At 41.7% G+C, this 20,267-nt stretch overlaps 1 protein-coding gene across 1 annotated transcript in view; it reads left to right on the top strand.

Moving 5' to 3' along the window:
• LOC117361985 (thrombospondin type-1 domain-containing protein 1-like) overlaps window positions 1-19,965 on the top strand; it is a 28,614-nt gene extending 8,649 nt beyond the window's left edge. The window contains exons 3-5 of the mRNA XM_033947653.1: window positions 5,885-6,823; window positions 12,387-12,545; window positions 18,397-19,965. Of these exons, the coding sequence (XP_033803544.1) occupies window positions 5,885-6,823; window positions 12,387-12,545; window positions 18,397-19,775 (2,477 nt within the window). The 3' untranslated portion in view covers window positions 19,776-19,965. The remainder of the gene's footprint in view (window positions 1-5,884; window positions 6,824-12,386; window positions 12,546-18,396) is intronic.
• The last annotated feature ends 302 nt before the right edge of the window (window positions 19,966-20,267 follow it).

The following is a 20,267-nucleotide window of genomic DNA, read 5'->3' as shown; positions in this document are numbered from 1 at the left end:
TGATAAGACAATTTATAATCCAAGATTACTCCCCAAAATCTTGGTTGATGTTAAATAAGGTATTGCTATATCATGTAGTTTAATCAGTAAAGATGGTTTTACCAATTCATCTGGTATGAATATCATAGTGGTAGACTTCTCCGGATTAATCTTAAGTTTGTGTTTAATAAACCAATTTGTAATTTAGATCAAATTCTGATTTATAGATGTAATTTCTGAGTCTGAATCTAAAGTACATAGAATTTGAATATCGTCTGCTTAAACAAAAGTCATGAAACCATGCAATTGTGCCCCTTTGTGGTGCCTAAAATTAAGCAAATAATAATAATACCATATATAGCTCCACTATCAACATGTCAGTATATTGAATAATCTTATCTTCAGGAAGGAAAAGCCTCAGAATCATTATTAGCATTTATCTTTGCTCATTATACTCTATCGATGAAAACAAACAAAAAAAACCTGTGGATACAGATGTTCTGGAGATAATTTATTATACACTGACATATAAAAACAGCTTGTCTGTGATGTTCTTTGCTCACATGTTTAAAGACAATAGACTGTTTTCAGTCCAATTCTTTGTATGTGAGTTTGCAAACAATTGGACCCCTGAGGAAGGCGTGTTCGCCGAAACACGGACCGTGTAGGGTCCGGTTGGATTTTTATCACAGTATTTTTTTATCATTGTACTTTTTTAATTGAATTTTCATGGTTTTATATGTCAGTGTTTAATAAATTATCTCCAGAACATCTGTATCCACAGTTTTTTGTTTTTGTTTTCATCGGTGGATCATTGGGTCTCCTCATTTTTCTTTGTTGAACAGACTACATGAGCCATTTGGCCTTTATCTGCCATCATGTTACAATGTTTCTATAACCATAAAGCCCTATGACCTCACAATGCAGGTGTAAAGAGCCTTAGCCTATAGGAAGAGGAGATGCAAATGTTAAGAGCCTTAGCCAATAAGGAGAGAGATAATGGTTACTGCAGATGGGCATTTTTTTGCTACTTCAGCTTGTCTGTGGTGTTCTTTGCTCACATGTTTAAAGACAATAGACTGTTTTCAGTCTAATTCTTTGTATGTGAGTTTGCAAACAATTGGACCCCTGAGGAAGGCGTGTTCACCGAAACACGGACCGTGTAGGGTCCGGTTGGATTTTTACCACTGTATTTTTTATCATTGCATTTTCATGTTTTTATATGTCAGTGTCTAATAAATTATCTCCAGAACATCTGTATCCACAGTTTTTTGTTTTTTTGTTTTCATCGGTAGATTGTTTTCACTGTGGATTATTGGGTCTTCCCATTTTTTTTTTTTTTGTGCTGCATTATACTCTATCATCAGCCAAAAAAACTCCTTCATTAAATGTGCTGAAAATTTTTACATGAAACAAATTTTCTAAATCAAAACAGTGAAGCACACTTAGCTTTCAGTGTTTGCACTATTCTGGTCTTCCTGACAATTTCCAGCTTTTTGCACTTGAATAATATACCACTGTAATAGGGCATTTTACGGACTTTGCATAAATCTGAAAAACATAACATTGCTTTAACACTTTTTTTTTTTTTTTTTTAAATGATGATGGAATTAATGGAAGAATAAGCTTTAGCAACTCACTCCTTGCTTTTTACGAAACTGAACTCATCTGAAATGGTGGCCTGACTAAGTAAAGAACGATGAGTCCTAAACCAACCAATCACTGATTAGCAGTCCTCTGATTGGTTGCTCAAGTTCTGTCTAGAAAAAATAGAACTAATCAATCACTAGATTTAACCCTTTAAGTTCAATTGTGTTCAATTTATAAATCCAAAATTACTCTCTGTTGTAGTTGTTTCTTCTAGTCTCCAACTCTTGGGTTACAGGGTGTTTCACATAAGAATTTGCAACACATTTAAGGGGAGGGTTTTTTTTTTGTTGTTGCTGATGAGAGAGTACGATGAGCACAAATGAATGTTAACAGGCTTTTCCTTCCTTAGGATAAAATTTTATGCTTATGTTTGACTTGATATACTACTTTTTATGACTTTGCAAATGATATACTGATACCTTGATACATTGATGGCAGATCTGTCTATTATTTACCGGTAGTTGTTTATTTGTGACTTTGCCATTGCCATTGGCTGTATTCTTGCCTAAAATTGGTTGCCATTGTACAGAATTTAATCCCTAGGTCACAGAAGTCAATAATACTAATGTGAAGATGCCTTTAACCGATAGAACTGCCAAGCAGCTCATGAAAAATCAGTAATAATTTAACTGCAGTGTCTGAGGAAACTGTTTACAGGATCAGTTTAGCCAATTTTAGGCTGGAAAGGAGGATAAAGCTTACAGTTCTTTTGGGAAGCTGAGCAAATAAAACATTTTCTACTCAAAGTTGAAACAGAGCCTGCAAAAAGCTGAATAAGGGTGGATAGGCCAAAAATTAGAGATGTCCATTCTGGACATGTCCTTGGCTTTAAGGCAGCAGCAGGAAGCAGTAAGAGTGCCAGCCAGCAACTGGATTTATTATCCTCCTCAAGGTAGTGGCTGACTTTTGTTTTGCCTCTGTATTTACCTATTACACGTTGACAGTAGTCTCAGCAAAAGTCAATGTCTGCTTTCATGCAAGAAAATAATAATTTTTGGACCCTGAAATAAAAGTTAACGTTCCTTCTATTTATTGTAGGATTCCCACAATATTTAAATTAAACATTTATGACTTGAGATGATGATACAGGTTACTGGGCTTGATGGACCTTCAGTCTATCCCAGTATGGCAATTCTTATGAGCTTTCTGTTTTCCTTTCTTCCCAATATACAAGGTGACAAATTAAACCAAAGTTTTTTATGCTTTGGAACTAGGCCTGCTAGTGCAGGGGTGAGCAACTTTGGTCCTCAAGGGCCACAACCCAGTGGGGTTTTCAGGATTTCCCCAATAACTATGCATGAGATTTATTTGCATACTTTGGAGGACCGAGGTTGGCTATCCCTCTGCTATAAGCTCCCAGAAGACTTTCACGTGGGTTCCATCATGATTTCCTACTGGAGGTGTGCAGACAGAAAATTTTAGTAAAATGCCAAACAACCAGATAATAGGAGTATGTAGGCAAAAATTTCATTTTATTTAATTTCCCAAGACCATTTGCTGGGTTGGGATGTGTTGTGGGTTGTTTGTGGGGGTTGTTGGGTTTTTTTTTGGGGGGGGAAGGTTAAAAGTGTGCACTATCACTCAATATCATACATTATTCTCCTACACAGCCTCAACTACCATGATCCCATCTCCCCAGCACTCCGCGCTGAACACTGGCTCCCAATTAGCCAGCGCTGTGCATTCAAGGCCCTGGCAATAGCACACAAAAGAATTTATGCCACCACCCCCTCCTACATAAAATCCAAGCTACCCATCTACATCCCCACCCGCACCCTCCGCTCAGAAACGGAGATACGCCTATGCATTCCCCCCGGAAGGTCCCTCCTCTCAGAAACCGCCCGCAAACGCTCCTACAGCCACTTCATTCCCCAACTCTGGAACCAACTCCCCCCTCAACTCAGACTACAGAACTCACTAATGACATTCCGGAAAATGGTAAAGACCCTCCTCTTCAACTAAAGGTCACCCTCAGTCTACACCCAACCCCCCTTAAACCCCACCTCTACCCTTCTTTCTCCATTCTAATCTTCTGCCTAAATTTCTGTATAGTCCACTCTCAGCCTATACTCAAATAACTTGTATCTAAACTAAACTACTTATATTTAACTTACTGTTCTTAATTTGCTGTATAGTCCCTATATCTAAACTGCTGCACAGTCTCGTATGTCCAAGTATTTAAATCTACTGTATAATCTTGTATGTCCAATTCACTCCATTGTGAATGTTTACTTGTAAACCGTTCTGAGCTACTGGGAGGACGGGATAAAAATCTAAATAAATAAATAAAATATGCCTAACCTATTGATCAAGAGCGCACACTATTAATAACATAGGAAAAGCTACAATTATGGCTTTTTTCCCTGCTGTTTTATTCAGAAAACCGATATGAAATGTCCTGGGAAATATTGGTATTTCCTGTATTGTTTTAGACACATCCTTACCAGATAAGTTTGTCCAGTATTGTATAGAGAAGTTGTAACTACACCACATATTGGTCTAGAGTTTGGAATATCATACTGCAAACCATTGGTGTCACATGAAAAGGTTTAGAACGTACTGTGGAGGAATAGCCTAAGGTTAGAGCGCTGGGCTAACATCCAGGGAAGCCAGGGTTCAAATCCCACTGCTACTCATTGTGAGATTGGACAAGTCACTTAACCCTAAGAACATAAGAATAGCCTTACTGGGTCAGACGAATGGTCTATCTAGGCCAGTATCCTGTCTTCACGGAGGCCAATCCAGGTCACAAGTACCTGGGAAAAACCCAAAGAGTAGGAGCATTCCATGCCACTGATCCAGGGTAAGCAGTGGCTTCCCCCACATCTATCTCAACAGCAGACTATGGATTTTTCCTCCAGGAACTTGTCCAAACCTTTTTTTAAAACTAGCTACATTAACCCTCCATTACCTGAAAAAGGTGTGAGCTAAATCCAAATAAATACTTTAGAAATGACCCTGAAAATATGTTTTATATGCTGACGGCGTATTATACATAACTAGTCTTTAAGCCCGTTACATTAACGGGTGCTAGAATAGATGTGTCTGTCTGTCTGTGTTTCTTTCTCTCTCTCTCTCCTTGGCCACTGCCTGTGTCCTTCTATCTTCCCCCCCTCCCCAAGCAAAACTGTCTGCCCCCAGCACACCCCTCCACCCAAAGCAGCCCCCTTTCCCTCTCCCTGACTGTCTATCCATTGCCCCTTTCTGTATTCACCCCAGAGCAAAGCTGTTTGCCCCCAGCACAGACCTCCCCCCCCAAAGCAGCCCCCTTTCCCTCTCACTGTCTCTCCATGACCCCTTCTGTCTTCCCTTAGTGCCCCCAGTGCCGCCTTCCATGTCCTTAATGTCCCATTCAATGTCCTTAGTGCCCTCAGTGCCTTCTTCCTATATCCTTAGTGCCCTCAGTGCCCCCAGTGCCTCCTTCCCGTGTCCTTAGTGACCTTTCCTATGTCCTTAGTGCCCCCAGTGCCTCCTTCCAATGCCCCCCTCAATGCCTTTTAGACTTTGTTCCACCCACACCCTCTCACCGAAGCCAGCCTGCCTGCCTCCCATCCCCCTGTTCAGTAGAACCTTTAATTTCTACCCCTCCATCCATTCTCCCATACAGTAGAATTTGCCATTTATAACATGTTTATATCTACCCCCCCCCCCACGCCAGTACCGCTGCCATGCAGTCGACCCCACTGACCCTGCCGTTGTGAGACGAACACAAACCTCCGGCCTGCAGCACCTCCACAGCACTCTACACTTTCCTCGGCAGTGAAAATGAAGACAGTAGAAGGCTGGAAGCAGAATGTTTACAGTGCTGTGGAGCAGGCCGGAGGTTTGTGTTCATCTGGCGGTGGGAGGGTTGGATGGTAGGCTCTACCCGTCGGGCCGAATGGTACCGTGTAGACACCTCCTTGGGCAGCAAGTTTCGAACACGCACCGCCACGCGTTTTCATCGACCTGGGGCTTCGGCGCCATCAACGGAGCGAGCCGCTTCATCTTGTTTCTTTGGAAGCCGCCCCCTCCCCCGGAGCGACTCTGACCTGTACCGGGCCCTCCAGTAGGTCACACTCGCACATCCGAGCTCTCTCAGCAGGGAATTTTGAAAGCTGCGGCGGTGCGAGGTGGAGAGCAGGTGACGTAAAACCCACGCATGCGCACTCGTGTTTCCGCGACAGGATCAGGGAACACATTTTTTTTAGTGCGCATGCGCGGCCTATCATTTTATTATATTAGATAGTGACACTTGTGTTTGTTTCTGTTGCAGTTCTTGGTGAAGCCGAATATCTTCTCTTGGGACAATGCAGTCACACAGCTTTAAGCAGCCGCACAGTTGCTGTGGATTTCTACTATAAGGACAGTGGTAACTTGACGGGCCAGAACAGAACCATAATACTGCTGGACACCAGCACTAATTCCACAGTCGCAACCAAACAGCTTCCAACAAACCAGACCCAAGGAACTATTGGATTTGAGTGCTTCCATTTTAAGGCTGCGGGGCTATACCAGTTCAGAATAGTCCATGAGGGTGTGAATGACAGCGATGTTGAGCTGGGGAGTTGTGTGCTGAACATCACCTGGCCAGTGTTCCACATCGATGTGAACCGAACTTCTGAAACTGCAGGAAGCTCCCTCTGGGTTGGAATATTCATCCCAGTGATGCTCTGCTCGCTAGACGTCAATAAGACACTGTTCTCATTGGCTGTTCAACGCACCAGTCGCCCTGATGGAGCCCTAGCAAAGAGGACTAGCAAAGAAATGATCCTCTCTGGATCCCAGTGGGTGGAAATTGACTGCGCTTCTGACAGCCAGGAAGCCTATATCGCGGTGTCCTTGACGTTCTTGCCTACCAACGCGATCGTAAGTTCAACGGGACCCATAGACCTTGTCCAGAGGTTTGGCTACAAGCTAGTGGTGACGGCTGCGCTAACTTGCGAGTCTTCTGTGGGTGTGCGCATTATACCGCCTCCATGCATTTCTATTCATGGCAAAATTGCCACATACAAGGAGGCTTCGAGGCAATCCGGTGACAGCATTGCTTCGCTGGCCGAAAACACGCTATACCCAGGGAGGGACAGGACAGAGTTTAACTGCACTTTGTTTGAAACCGGGAAAAATAAATACTGTTTTGAATTTTTTGTACATTCGAGCAGAAGCCACGACTTGCCACGAGCAAAAGAATGTGTGATAATACAGAGGGAAATAGGTTTGTATGGAGCCTTTATTTATTGTTTTGCCATGAATGAGCTTATTGAAAAAGAAAATGGATTACAAGGTGACAGACACACTGTGAAATGATTTGTAGATCTCTGCTGATTGGAATCTTTACAGGTTATGACTCCTTTTACTGGACAACATGGATAAAGTAATTTGATAATGATTTTCATGGCCAACCTGAAAATGTAGCCAAAATTTTCACTGCACCTAAAATCACATAGGGCTCCTTTTATCAAGCCACGCTAGCGGTTTAACATGTGTAATGCCGTGCGCTAAACCGCTGGCCATGCTAGCCGCTAACGCCTCCCTTGATCAGGCGGTAGTTTTTAGGCCAGCGGGGGGTTAACGCGTGATGAAAAGTCACGCGCGTTAACCCCGCGAGCGCGGCTTGATAAAAGGAGCCCAAAGTGTTGTCCTCTGAGCTTATCTTTTATGGATAATATTCATGCTGGGCCAGAGGAACACATTAATCCTGGATAAAGCTGGATTTTTTTTGTAGGCTGTGGTAGTTTTATATAACCAACATGATTCAAAGATGCAGGGCATGAGTTTTGGAGACCATATGTTCTGAGAAAAGCGACCTATATGGTTTCACAGGTTTGTGTTAACAGAAAAGTGGATCCAGGAATACAGGAGTCAAATTCAGATTCACTTTATTCAAGAATCAAATACCAGATATAGCCATGTTTCAAAAATGTTAGTGTCAGGACTGAAAAGCAAACAAACTATAAATAGCTACAAACTATATATAAAATGTGTCCAGTTGTATAGCAATACAAATTCCATAAATAACATATGTATAAAAACTAATAAACATAACACAATTAACAACATTGTAAAAGCAGGTATGAAAAAACATTTTTTACTGCCTGAAAATAGTTTTTTTTACCCCATAAATAATTGGTTTATTTATAGCCTCCTATATCCTTATTATGTCTTTTGTTGCCATATGGCAACAGAAATAAGCATTTAGGGGCACAAAAGGGATATATTTTTGATACTGCCAGTTATGTCTATTATTTTATCAAATTTACCCACGGCACTTATATCTTCATATGAAATATTCTATGAGGATAATGCTACAACTCACGTGTTAGAAATGTAAGATTTAACATACATCCATAAACACCCTCATACACAGGATAACTCCCAGATCCTCATAGGTACCACCTCCGGCTCGATTAACTCTCACTGTCAGAGGCTTAATGTATCAACTCAACACTTGATCTCTATTATACTGTATTTATTCATAACTAGTTACATTAACGGGTGCTAGAATAGATGTGTGTGTCTGTTTGTCTTTCTTTTTTTTTGTCTCTCTCTTTCCTTGGCTGTCCACCACCACCCCTTCCCTGCTCCCCCTGTCCAGCAGCAGCCCTTCTCCCTTCCTTTTATCTCCCCCCTGTCCAGCAGCATCCCTTCCCTGCTCCCCCTGTCTAGCAGCACCTCTTCCCTGCTCCCCCTGTCCAGCAGCAGCCCTTCTCCCTTCCTTTTACCTCCCCCCTGTCCAGCAGCACCTCTTCCCTGCTCCCCCTGTCCAGCAGTAGGCCTTTTCCTTTCCTTGTTCCCCATGTCCAGCATCCGCTAGCCCGGGCAGCCTCGGGGCTTTTGCTAGGCCGGCCCACTTCGCATTATCGAAGTGGGCTGGTCTAGCAAATGCCCCACGGCTGCAGTGTTTGCTGGTCGGGGGGGGGGGGGGTGAGAAGAGGCGTCCCGGCAACGCAGGAGTCAAAACTCCAAGTTTTCCAAGTTTATTAAGTATTTTTGATTTATCGCCAATTCAAAATTCAAGGCGATGTACAAATAAAATGGTTGGTGACACACTTGTAATTATTAAATTAAACAAACAATTATCTAAAATACACATAACACAAATAACGTAACATTTAAAGGTAATTTAAATAGGTTATAGTGAAACAAAAGGAAAGATATTTAATGGTTACATTCGATAAAACAATCACTAATTCAAATTTAAAATATTTAATTAAATTCGGGGAAAAACAATAGGAATGGGGACAAAGACAATTGACCTTTTGAATTATGGATGCGGAGAGAAAAAAAGAAAGATCAGTTATTAAAGGCGTCAATATATAAAAAACTTTTAAGTTCTGATTTAAATTTTGTTAAGTTTTTTTCCTGTCTTATGTACAGTGGAAATCGCCGCCGCAAGCCGCCCCATGCGCCGGAAATGGAATTTGGCACAGAGGGACACAGCACGGTGGCAGGGATCACAAAACCCTAAGTGCACATGCGCGCTTAGGATTTTATTATAGAGGATTTAATTTAGCTCAAAGATTAGTGTGCTAAAGGTACTTAGCTGTGTGGTCTTTTTAGAGACTGTTATGCCAACATGTTTCATCCGTTGGTTTCCTTTGTATGAGGAACTCCATTGGAGTTATTCTGTGTATGAGGTGTGTGTGTGTGAGGTGTATTATTTTATCAAGCCACAATAGAGTTTTTAATCGCTGGCTGTGGCAGTAAAAGTTCTGATGTTCATAGGAATTCTTTGAGCATCAGAGCTTATATCGCAGCGGTCGGCAATTAAAAACCCTAAAGCGGCTTGATAAAGGGGGCCATAACGTATATTGGTAGTCAATTGTTTGCATTTTAAGTATCTCTCTCTCTCTGGTTGTGTGTGTGTGTGTATATATCTGCCTGTGACTGGGGGCTTGGGCAGAAATTTGGCAGACACTTCAAAGCCTACTTGCAGGTAATGTTGTCTTCAGCTTCAAGTAGGCTTGGGGGCCTCTCTGGCCAGGCAGTCCAAGGCACTTGCCCTGGTTGCTCCCCAACCCTGCTGCCAGTTCTGAAATCTGCTGTATTTATATTTAGCACAGTCCAGAAGGAAATGTATCTTTCTCTAGAGCTGCACTGCATGTAGTGTCTAGCTTCTTCTTGTTTAATATTTGTACACGTATTTCTGTTTTCACTGTGTGGTCGATTATTTTGTATTTGGTGATGGTTTCTCTGTGTTCTGTGTGCGCCACCAGAGCTGGATATTCTGTTAACATGGAGTTTCTATGTAAGAATGTGTAATCTGTCTTGTGTCAGTTTTCTTAATAGGTATATTGATGTTTTAGAGCTCACTGCAATATTTATGGTGCTGCCTTTTTGTTGGTGGAATACTTATGCAACCACTTTTTCTTCAATCCAATGATATTAGAAGATACTATTTTTAGAACAACCTCAAATCTATAAAGATAGGCTGCAGTGCACCCTGATCGGCCCCCTTCTCTACTCCTTTCTCCTTCTCCTCCACACCTGTCCATTCAGGCACACACACCATTCATTCAGGCAGGACACAGGCTCTTTCTGCTCTGCTCTCTCATACCCCCACATACAGACATAAACCCCTTATCAGCCATTTTCAGAAGGACACCCACATTTTCTTATACACACACAGAAGAAGCTCTATATCCAATTTATGCTCTATATTTGTAAAAGCCTATTCCAATTAAAATACTTTTTCTGTACCAACTGGTTGTTGTCTTGTTAATTTACTTCCCACTGCCTCTGAGGCCTGAACCCGGGACCCAAAATATACTCGACAATACAAAAACACAACACTCAAAACATTACAGTTAGACCATACCAAATTCCAAGAAGCCATTTGTTTATAGGTAATTGGTACACTTGTTAACTTCTAGATTAGTATGGGAAAGTATATTTGTGGAAGATTTATTTGAAGAATTTTGGTGACCAAGGACTTAATATCCACTATGTTTATTTATTGGGATTTATTAATCACCTTTATAAAGAGATTCATCCAAGGCAGTGTACAGCAGGTATAATTCAACTTAAAACGTACAATTTTGTTAACAGCATAACAGTAGAAAAAAAAGATCAAATATAAATATAACTACAATGAATGAGGTAAAGTCAAAATCAGTAAATAGAAACTTAATAATAGGACTACCATGAAACAGTTTAAAAATATTAACAGTGCTGAAATTCAAATAAGAGAGATACAAGATACTGAAAGGGAGACATAATACTTATGAAGTATCTAATAAGCACAAATCAAAACATTCAAATAACACAGAAATGATGCTAATGCTTATCTGTAATATAGCTTATACCATAGGAATTGAATGGGCTTTGGTGTATTTACCACAGTAGCATCGCTACCACAGCTTTGTGAAAGAGGCCCTATAGCTTTTCGTGACCAATTATCTCCACCTTGATAAACACTGAAAATCTCTGACCTAGGGTCTGAACTCTTGAATTTTTTTTTTTTTACTGTTAATGCATTTTAATATGAATACCATAAGACCCTGCGGTAGGTAGTGAATCTGCATGATTTTTTTTTTTTTTTTTGGGGGGGGGGTGGAGGGGATTGTATTTAGGTCTTTGATTGAGTTCTCTGGATAACTTGTTTGTATTTTATATATTTTATATTTTATATATGTTTGCTTATGTTCTTATGTGTTTATAAATAAACACATACATATACACAACAACAACAACTTTGGGCTAAGTGTGTCCTTAAAATCTCTGCAGAAAGAGAAATAATCTTGTTTAGAATAGAGAGTTGTGCGGGGACAAAAATCCCACACGTCCCCACTAGTATCCTGCCTGTACCTGCCCATCCCCCGACAGAATCCCCTCCGTCCCTGCACGACCCAGTGAAGAATCTCTTCTGTCCCCGCCCGTCCCCCCATAAAAGTTACCTGTCCCCATAAAATGCAGCAATTACTTCTGACAGTTTTGATTTTGATTTTTTTTTTTTTTAAGTCTTAGTTTATTTAAACCAACAATAAAATACACGGTGATGAAGATCAGGCGGTCATCTTTTGTCAACACGGGCAGCGGTGACGGCATGAACAATTAGATAGATTGTGAGCCCGCCAGGACAGACAGGGAAAAATAAATAACAGTGAACAGAAATAAATAAATAACAGTGAACAGAAATAAGAGATGCATACATCACTGGAAAGAACTAGAATAGACATTAGGTCATGCGACTGTAGGGTCGACCATTTCTTGTTAAAAGAAATAAGAGTTGGATTTTTTTTGGCCATATAAAGCTCATATCTGTAGCTTATTAATGTTTTTATTTAACCCAACCTGAATGTTGGGATAAAAACCAAATGCCAGCTGTATTCTAGTTAGCAACAGTTCCGGTGGAGTGTACTTTGGAGAAGATGAACCATCTACTTTCTCAGAAAGAAGAATAATATATAAAAATTTTTTTACTGTATGCTATGTTTATGAATTGAAAGACACATTTATTGGACAGCAGTTATACTATGGACCATATTATATTAGGATGGATTTAGTCCGGTTTCGAGAGTGTATGTGTGCAAGGGGGGGAGGGGGCTCTGATGTTATGTAATATGTGAGATATGCATGTTTGTCATATTCAGTTAATTTATTGTTAATAATAAATATGTTGAATATTTAAAGTATTATAAATAAGAAAATGTAATAGCTTCTTTATTATATGGAGTAAATAAAAACAGAGATCCTTTAGGCCTTGCTCAAGGATTCACATACAACTACAGAGGATATGAAAGATACTGCCATAAAATAACAAGATTTTTCTTCTCCAGAAATATGGAGCCTGTGGCAGCCCTGGAGTTCTTGCAGTGTGAAGTGTGGCGATGGCACCAGGGAGCGATACAGACAGTGCATTTCATCGTCTCCAGCAAAACCTGGCTGTGTGGGCAACCAGAAAGAGATTTCATCTTGTTCTCTTGAGGACTGTACCAGTACGTAATCACACTCAAAAATATGTATAAAGTGACTCATTTGGAGAAGTGCTATCAATTGGGAATACAGTGCCTTGGGCTAGGGCTACTTACAGCACTTCCCTCTGCTTTAGCACTTTAAGACCATGGGCTTACAAGTCTGCAGACTGTAAGAATCACTATGAAGACATGTCACCTTGCTATCTTGGTGCCCCTGGTGGTCCCCGATTGTGCTTCCCCTTTAGAACAGCCCCAGTTTAAACTTTATCCACATATTCACAGCTTCCATCTGTATGCTGGAGATGTGTTATCACATGTAGAACAGAACTACCAGTACTTATAATGTGAATAATCTGTAATGATATTAATGTAGCATATAAATCAAAAGTGACTCTTATACTGCCTTGCTAAGCAAGAACATTGTATCTGAACCAAATCTTATTTCAAGGACAGTGAACTTTTCTATACATTGATTTGTCAACCAGACAATATATTTTGATTTTGGAATTCATTGCTAGAGAATGTAGTAAAAGCGGTTAGCATAGCAGGGTTTAAAAAAGGTTTGGCCACGTTCCTAAAAGAAAAGTTCTTAAGTCATTATTAAGATGGACATGGACAAAACATCTTCTTATTTCTAGGATTAATAGTATAAAATCTGTTTTACTCTTTGGAGATCTTACCCAGGCACTTGTGACCTGGATTGGCCTCTGTTGGAAACAGGATACTTGGCTAGATTGCTATTCAGTCTGTCGTAGTATGGCAATGTATGTTTGCTTATGTTCTTATGTGTTTATAAATAAACACATACATATACACAACAACAACAACTTTGGGCTAAGTGTGTCCTTAAAATCTCTGCAGAAAGAGAAATAATCTTGTTTAGAATAGAGAGTTGTGCGGGGACAAAAATCCCACACGTCCCCACTAGTATCCTGCCTGTACCTGCCCATCCCCCGACAGAATCCCCTCCGTCCCTGCACGACCCAGTGAAGAATCTCTTCTGTCCCCGCCCGTCCCCCCATAAAAGTTACCTGTCCCCATAAAATGCAGCAATTACTTCTGACAGTTTTGATTTTTATTTTTTTTTTTTTTAAGTCTTAGTTTATTTAAACCAACAATAAAATACACGGTGATGAAGATCAGGCGGTCATCTTTTGTCAACACGGGCAGCGGTGACGGCATGAACAATTAGATAGATTGTGAGCCCGCCAGGACAGACAGGGAAAAATAAATAACAGTGAACAGAAATAAATAAATAACAGTGAACAGAAATAAGAGATGCATACATCACTGGAAAGAACTAGAATAGACATTAGGTCATGAGACTGTAGGGTCGACCATTTCTTGTTAAAAGAAATAAGAGTTGGATTTTTTTTGGCCATATAAAGCTCATATCTGTAGCGCAAACAAATCTGGTTCCACCATCTGGCATAGGTAACTTGTGAGAGGTCCTTCCAAGATCCACAAATGGTTTTTAATGCAGCAATGACTAAAGAATCAAACAATACAGCATCAAAATCATTTAAAGCAGAATTGAGAGAGGCACTTTTCAGGACAATGGTTGCATAAGAAAAATGTGCCAAAACTGAACTGGAAACCCCAAAACAAAATCAGCAAGTACTTCATTTTGTACTAAACACAATTGGTGACATAATCATGAGAGGGGGCTGGGCCTCCCACTTTGAACTTAGCCCCCCCTCAAAATGAACATCTCCCTTGCTGTAGCTGGTGGGACATTTTTTTTTCCCATCATTTTGGTCCCAGTTTCTGCTTTTGTCTGTCTTCTACTAATTCTCTTCCCAGGCCTCTGGAACCCTGGTTCCATCCCCGTGAGAGTCCCATAGACTTGGGGGGGGGGGGATCCCCACGGGAGTCCCGTAGACCTGGGGGATCTCTGTGGGACCCGTGAGATTCGCATAATCCCCGTTCCCGTGCAGACCTCTAGTATAGAGCAGTGGTTCTCAACACAGTCCTTGGACATACCCAAACAAACAAATTTTCAGAAAACCTACAATGAATACGCTTGAGATTAGATAGTAATGTTCGTGCATCAAAGCAATAATTAACCAGTGAAGGAAAAAGCCTCAGAGCGTTGGAGGTGTGAACCCACACTCAGCCACCCTTACATCATCGACAGAAAAAAAAAAACTTTCGCACAAAGGTTAAATAAGCCTTAAGGTAAGCAATGAACTACCAAGTTGACACAAGCTGTTTTAACAAAGATAGCAGTAACACGGGCCGACAATCGTTTTGTGGCAGAACCGCCACTGCTTCAGGGCCACCCACAAGAATTAGCTATCTGTTCAGCGGTCTCTCTCTCTCAACTGTTTGCCACCGCCACTGAACAGATAGCTAATTCTTGTGGGTGGCCCTGAAGCAGTGGCGGTTCTGCCACAAAACAATCGTCGGCCCTTTTCACTGCTATCTTTGATAAAATAGCTTGTGTCAACTTGGTAGTTCATTGCTTACCTTAAGGCTTATTTAACCTTTGTGCAAAAGTTTTTTTTTTTCTGCCGATGATGTAAGGGTGGCTGAGTGTGGGTTCACACCTCCAACGCTCTGAGGCTTTTTCTTTCACTGGTTAATTATTGCTTTAATGCACGAACATTATTATTGGAGTGAGTTTGATTTTGTGTTTGGATTATTTTCCCAGTATCAACTGAAATATGAAATGGAAACGTGTTTGAGTGTCCAGAAAACGATACTAAGACCAACAAGCAAAATGGATCACTCAATTATTACATATAATGTAATTTTAAAACAGAGGAGAAAAGACCTCAAAAAACCCCTGGAATATGATCAAACAGACCATAGCCAATTGGGGTTGGTTTTCATCACCGGTCAAAAACCCCTGTATAGTGTTTTAATTTTTTATGTGATTTTAATTCTTTATCAAATATGTGTTATATTTTTTAAAAATTTTTTTTAAATGTTTAGATTGCCAAAAGTTGTTCTATCAGAATCTCTCTTGATAGTGATTGAGCATAATAAACCAGCAGCTCTAAGTAAATTTCAATGTTAGTAAAACATATTGCTTTTAAATGTCAAGCACTTATCTCAATGACCCGATGGAGGTCCCATCCATTTCGCTCCAACGGGCTTCTTCGGGGGTAACAATAGAGCTTGTATAGTGCCGGTATGTAATAATTTATCAAATTGCTCACATATTCTGTGATCTCACTGAATGTTCAAAATTGATGCACGAACATTATTATGAGAGTGATCCATTTTGCTTGTTGGATTATTTTCCCTCCATCCCCTGTTGGTTGTATTATTTGCACTTTACAAGTCTTGCTATATCCTACATGTCGAATATAAAAGACATCATGAATGCTCCTTTCAATACCTGGGAGCTAAAATCTGGAATGATTTTCCAACCTACTTACTGCTTATTTTGCAAATTGCTGAAAACCTGCTTTGAAATATAGACCTCTCTTAATCCATGGTGCTTAGCATTAATATCTGTAATCTCAAACCTTTTGTTCTTATTCATTTTTTGTAAATGTTTGTGATCCTTTTCTAAACTGCTTAGTGGGAGTGTGTGGTGCAGTGGCTAAAGCTATAGCCTCAGCACCCTGAAGTTAGAAACATAGAAACATAGAAATAGACGGCAGATAAGGGCCACGGCCCATCTAGTCTGCCCACCCTAATGACCCTCCCCTACCTTTGCCCTGTGAATAGATCCCATGTGTCGATTAGAGAATGACACGGTGAAAAAATTGGTCCCCGTCACCGCCCCGTCCCCGTCTCACCATCCTCTGCACCGCCCCGTCACCGCCATTCCCTTCACCGCCCCGTCACCGCCACTGCCATCCCATTCACCACCCCGTCACCGCCACTGCAACCCCATTCACCGCCCCGTCACCGTCACCGCCGCATACATAAAAGCCTCAAACGTGTACGATTTTATATACTTTTCTTTATTTACGTATAAAGGAAACATTCTGTAAAACTTTAAAACTTTAAAACTTAGTTAAATATTAGTTAATAACTATACAAAAACAAAACACGACATGTACTTTTAATTGTCATGTATGTAACTTCTAATCAGTGTCAATTAGCATAAATTCTTTTCTCCAGACAGAATTTGGTCAACACTATTTCATAAGGAGGCAGAAGGATTATTAACAACCTAGTATGCGAGCTAAAGTTAATAAACAAAAGTATAGCGCCATAAGTGTATAAAGGACAGACAAGTAAAACTGATTAATATGGGAACACGTATATCAGTTCATAAGAAGAAACGCTCAGATAGTGGAGAAGCAAAAATTCATAAGGGGACTTCATGAAACATGTAATAAACATCTGTGCAAGAAGGACATGTACAATAAGAGCGAAAATAGTGGTAAAGTAGTAACAAATGGGAAAGTAGAATACTATGAGAAGAAAAAACGTTAGGGTTAGTCAGCTGAAACAATACATACATAAAATAAACAGCAGCGAAATCCAAATCCTCTGCTCGGCTCCGAAATCAAAATCACTACTGCTGCACTACAAGCCATTAAATATCATGTGCGGCAGTAGCGATTGGTCCCCTACTTTGCTCAGACAAATGAGGAAGCTGTATATTGGGGGGCGGAGTAAATGCGGCAACGTGCGAGTTGGATCGAAAGTTGGAGGAGACAGACAACATGGCGGAGACATCTAACACCCGGTCACGAACACGGTGAAACACAGGTAAATAGCGGTTCCTAGAAGGGGGGACATTGGCCTGCGGGGACAAATCTATTCACCGTTTTTGCGGGCGGTGAAAGGATTTGTCCCCGCGTCTGCGGCGATTTGCTAATGAGGTCACCATAACCCGCAGCCAAACCGCAGCCACGCAGCGGTTCGCTGCGGGGATCGCTCCCCGTGTCATTCTCTAGTGTCGATCCCATTTGGCCTTAAAATCAGGCATGCTGCTGGCCTCAATCACCTGAAGTGGAAGACTATTCCAGCGATCAACCACCCTTTCAGTGAAAAAGAATTTCCGGATGTCACCTCGCAGTTTTCCCGCCCCTGATTTTCCACGGATGCCCTCTTGTTGCCGTGGGACCCTTGAAAAAGAAGATATCTTCCTCTGCCTCGATGCGGCCCGTGAGATACTTGAACGTCTCGATCATGTCTCCCCTCTCTCTGCGCTCCTCGAGCGAGTATAGCTGTAATTTGTCTAGCCGTTCTTCGTACGGGAGATCCTTGAGTCCCGAGACCATCCGGGTGGCCATTCTCTGAACCGACTCCAGTTAGAGAATGACACGGTGACAAAATTCATCACCGTTCCCGTCCCCGCGGATAACCGCGGGAAATAATCCCATATGATTTTCTAGTGTCTATTTCAACCTCAGTCCTTCTACACCAGCATTCTTCAAAGCAAAGCTTGTGGGTCAGTGGTTGTGGCCATTCATACTCTGATTCTTCCCTCTCTCCTTAAAGAATGACATGAAGATGGTTTCCCGCGGTTATCCGCGGGGACGGGAACGGTGATGAATTTTGTCACCGTGTCATTCTCTAACTCCAGTCTCAGCACATCCTTGCGATAATGCGGCCTCCAGAATTGCACACAGTATTCCAGGTGGGGCCTCACCATGGATCTATACCAAACTAAGTAATGTAGTGGGATCAAATCTCGCACTGCTCCTTGTGACCCTGGGCAAGTCAATTAATCCCCCAGTGCCCCAAGTACATTAGATAGTGTGGGAGCCTGCCGGGACAGTTAGGGAAAAATGCTTGAGTACCTGAATAATTTGTAATCCACATAGAATTGTAGGATATGCTGAATATAAATTATTAAAAAGAAAGCAAGAAATAATCCAGTAGGAGATATAGCGATATGTAAGACACCATTAGCATTAGCAAAAAAAGCTGACTGTGGCTTCCCTTTTTCTTTGTACAGCTGTGATACCACCAAGCAAGTCTTCCCCACAACCCATGGAGAAGCAGAGGACTGGTAACCTTGTCACCGTCATTGGCATTTCCCTGTGTCTGGTCATCATCATAGCCACTATCCTCATCACCATGTGGAGAAAGTTCTGTAGGACGCAGAAGTGTAGCCGTTCAGTGCGACACAACTCTGTCCATACGCCCAACTTCCGCAAGAATTCCGATGAGGAAAACATCTGCCAACTGAACCCACGAGAGAGCTTTTCTGAAAGCAGCGGAGTCGCCGCTCTGCGGAAGACCGCAGAGGCTAGTAACATCCCTCTCGCCTACAAACCCGGTTTGCAACATGCCGAGGAGAACGCCCAGGAACCAAATGCAGCCGCCAGCAATGCTGCAAATGCTCAGAAAATAATCCCCCCCATTTTTAGCTACCGCCTGGCACAGCAGCAATTGAAAGAAATGAAGAAGAAAGGTCTGACAGAAGGAACTAAAGTGTATCACGTTTCACAGAATCCTCTTACCGACACGCTTCATGATGCTACCCTTCTTCCATCACTGATTACAGACACTCAAGAGGAGGCAACTACAAATTCGTTTAGAATCAGATCTTCATTTTCAGAGCAGACAGGTATTTATCCCAAATTCCATGGGGAAAGGCCTAACTCCAGATTAGATTGTACTCCCATCCACGGCACTCCTGCACTAAGCCCCAGCCAGAAACTGATTAGACAGACTCATCTGAGCTACCAGGATCCTAGAGGGGGATATTATACAAATCACAATTTTAGGAGAACTGCCAGCTTTCATGAGAGCAAGCAGGCCAGGCCGTTCAGAGAGCGCAGTCTGTCGACTCTTTCATCTAGGCAGCTTCCTGCCTATATGTCCAGAGCTAGGACACTAGATCGCTCACTGGAAGAGAAATTCAGGCCCAAGCCCATAGGAATGGATGATAAGCTTGAGCTTTCCAAAGACACTGTCTTGACCAGTGTTGCGTTCAGCTGCTGTTCAAGACACCATCTGACGAGGCTTGCAGATGACAAGCCTGATCTGATTCATGACCAGCAGTCTGGGGCAAGAGCTGAAAAGCCAGAGCCCAACATGAACAAGAGGGGGCCTCAACCAACTTACAGAAACTCCTGGAAGAGAGCCAAAGAACCCACTTGCAATGCTGGAGATCATTACCAGAGAAGCAGCCTTAGCCCCTTTAGCCCAGCTCAGTACCGGAGAGAGAAGTGTCAGAGCTTCCCTCGGGACCCTGAATGTGCCTTTTACGACAATACTTCTTTTGGACTTACGGAGGCAGAGCAGAGGATGATTGACTTGCCTGGATATTTTGGATCAAATGAAGAGGATGAAACTAGCACATTAAGTGTTGAGAAACTGGTGATCTGAGATGCTGATTGTCTGCTTTGTCTATGTTTCAGTGCCCTTTTTTTTTCTAGAGTTGCTGCTTCTCCTACATCAATCTGAGCAGGCTCATTTAGACCTGGCTTTGCCCCAGTGCATGAAGGGAGTTGTGGTTCTGCTTTCCCTTGCAAGACAAGAGCTATTTTTCTATGCATGCAATAAAAACAAAAGCAGACCTTTGCTTCAGCCTGTTTGGCTTATTCTGGGTGAGATGATAGGCTGCTATTTCCGCTGATGTGTCTATGGTCAGTATATTTTCTGGAACATGACCTTAGCAAGAGAAAAATGTATTGGGTTTCTCCCCCAATTTTCCATGACATGCATCAGAAGGAATTACTTTTTCCTGTGGTATTTTTTTGGCAGGGAGAGGGAAGGAGAGACAAGGATGAGGAGGTGAATAGATAAAGAGGCAATGTAAAAAAAAAAAAAAAAAAAGCCTCAGTTATTGGGGTAGAGGAAGGGAGTTCCCTTCCTGGC

Source organism: Geotrypetes seraphini, chromosome 6 (genome assembly GCF_902459505.1).
Source record: "Geotrypetes seraphini chromosome 6, aGeoSer1.1, whole genome shotgun sequence".
NCBI classification, from domain to species: Eukaryota; Metazoa; Chordata; class Amphibia; order Gymnophiona; family Dermophiidae; genus Geotrypetes; species Geotrypetes seraphini.
Note: the sequence above shows the minus strand (reverse complement) of the source record. Positions and strands in the feature narration are given on the sequence as shown.